Source organism: Hipposideros armiger, unplaced genomic scaffold (assembly GCF_001890085.2).
Source record: "Hipposideros armiger isolate ML-2016 unplaced genomic scaffold, ASM189008v1 scaffold_97, whole genome shotgun sequence".
Classification (NCBI taxonomy): Eukaryota; Metazoa; Chordata; class Mammalia; order Chiroptera; family Hipposideridae; genus Hipposideros; species Hipposideros armiger.
Window position 1 is genome coordinate 4289715 of NW_017731447.1, and position 1288 is coordinate 4291002.

Here is a 1288-nt window from a genome sequence, read left to right on the forward strand (position 1 = left end):
GGGGTAGAGGCTTGATCACTGCACTGTACACCTGAAGCTGATGTTGTATAATATTGTATGTCAACTATAAGTGAATATATATATATATATGTATATGTATATATATATAGTCATGGGACGTGGAGTATAGTGTGGGAGTGGAGTCAAGGGAATTGTAATAGATATGTACGATATTGGGGGGGAAGTGGGGCGGCAGATTGGGGAAGGGGGTTTGTCATCTCGAGGGATAAAAAGTATAACTATTGCACTGTGTTGTACAACTAAAACTAATTCTAAAAATTGTGTATTTCACAATAAAAAATAATTAAAAAAAAAGAATGACAGTGCCTTTGGAAGCTGTTTTGATGGAAAGAGTAGTGGACATCAGCGTCCACTCTAATTGAAGAATTGAGTCAGAAGTCCCAGTCATGGTACCTTGGACAAATCATTCCAGCTCCCTGTGCGAGGTGGGCAGTGATGGGGAAAGTACCTGTTGTGCCCAACTCACTGGGTCAAAGGTAATGATAAGGTAGGATGAGTGGTAAACTTCATTGGGTGGTGGGATGGTGGTGAGGGGCTGGGCTATGGAGGCATATTGTGTTATCACCATTACCCTGTGCCCAGAGACTGAATAATGCCTCATTCTTTCTAAACCAAAAGGACACTTGGTCATACCTGGATTCTGAATCCTTCAGGGTAAGGCTGACGGCTCATGGGGTCACTGGGAAGTCTAGTGGTTCTGGTGGGGTTGGGGGAGGATCAGTGGAAGAACGGATTACCATTTGGTAGCCTCTCTTCCCGCGAGAACTTGGAGTGGCCTGGGACCTCAGTCTCATCGCCCCCGCCCCCACCCAGGCCCCTACTATGTACTGAGTCAGATGCACACCAGGGTCTTGCGGGTGGCCTTTTGTGATGTATTATTGCTCGAAACAGGTGTTTTGCAAAACTGGGTAGGAAAAGTTGTGTAACAGATATTCTTCTCATGGATCTACACTCTGGCGTTCCTGTTCCATTCAGTGTAGTCACTTTCCCTGGAGGAATTGGATTTTGGTAGGTGGCATCCCACTGACCTGGGGAGGAGGAGGAAATAGGAACCTGCAGTCAGTCATTTGCTGATCTCTGGCTTTTAGGGAAAAGCCTGGTAAGACTCTGTGGGAAAAGAGAGAATAAAGTGATTTATCCCACTCTTGATGAGCTGAGTGATCACATAGATATGTGAAGTTAATTTATAAGAAAAGGCAGCAGAAAGTATTTTTAAAAATCAAATTAATGGTGCAAAAATACCATCGGAGTTTGCAGAGAGAATGCT

At 44.3% G+C, this 1288-nt stretch overlaps 1 protein-coding gene across 2 annotated transcripts in view; it reads right to left on the reverse strand.

Moving 5' to 3' along the window:
* Positions 1–363: 363 nt before the first annotated feature.
* FSCN3 (fascin actin-bundling protein 3) overlaps positions 364–1288 on the reverse strand; it is a 9386-nt gene continuing 8461 nt past the window's right edge. The window contains exon 7 of one of the 2 annotated variants that reach the window (XM_019646110.1): positions 364–1049. In XM_019646110.1, coding sequence (XP_019501655.1) covers positions 739–1049 — 311 coding nt within the window. In that variant the 3' untranslated portion in view covers positions 364–738. The remainder of the gene's footprint in view (positions 1050–1288) is intronic. The other variant, XM_019646111.1, reaches the window with a different exon arrangement.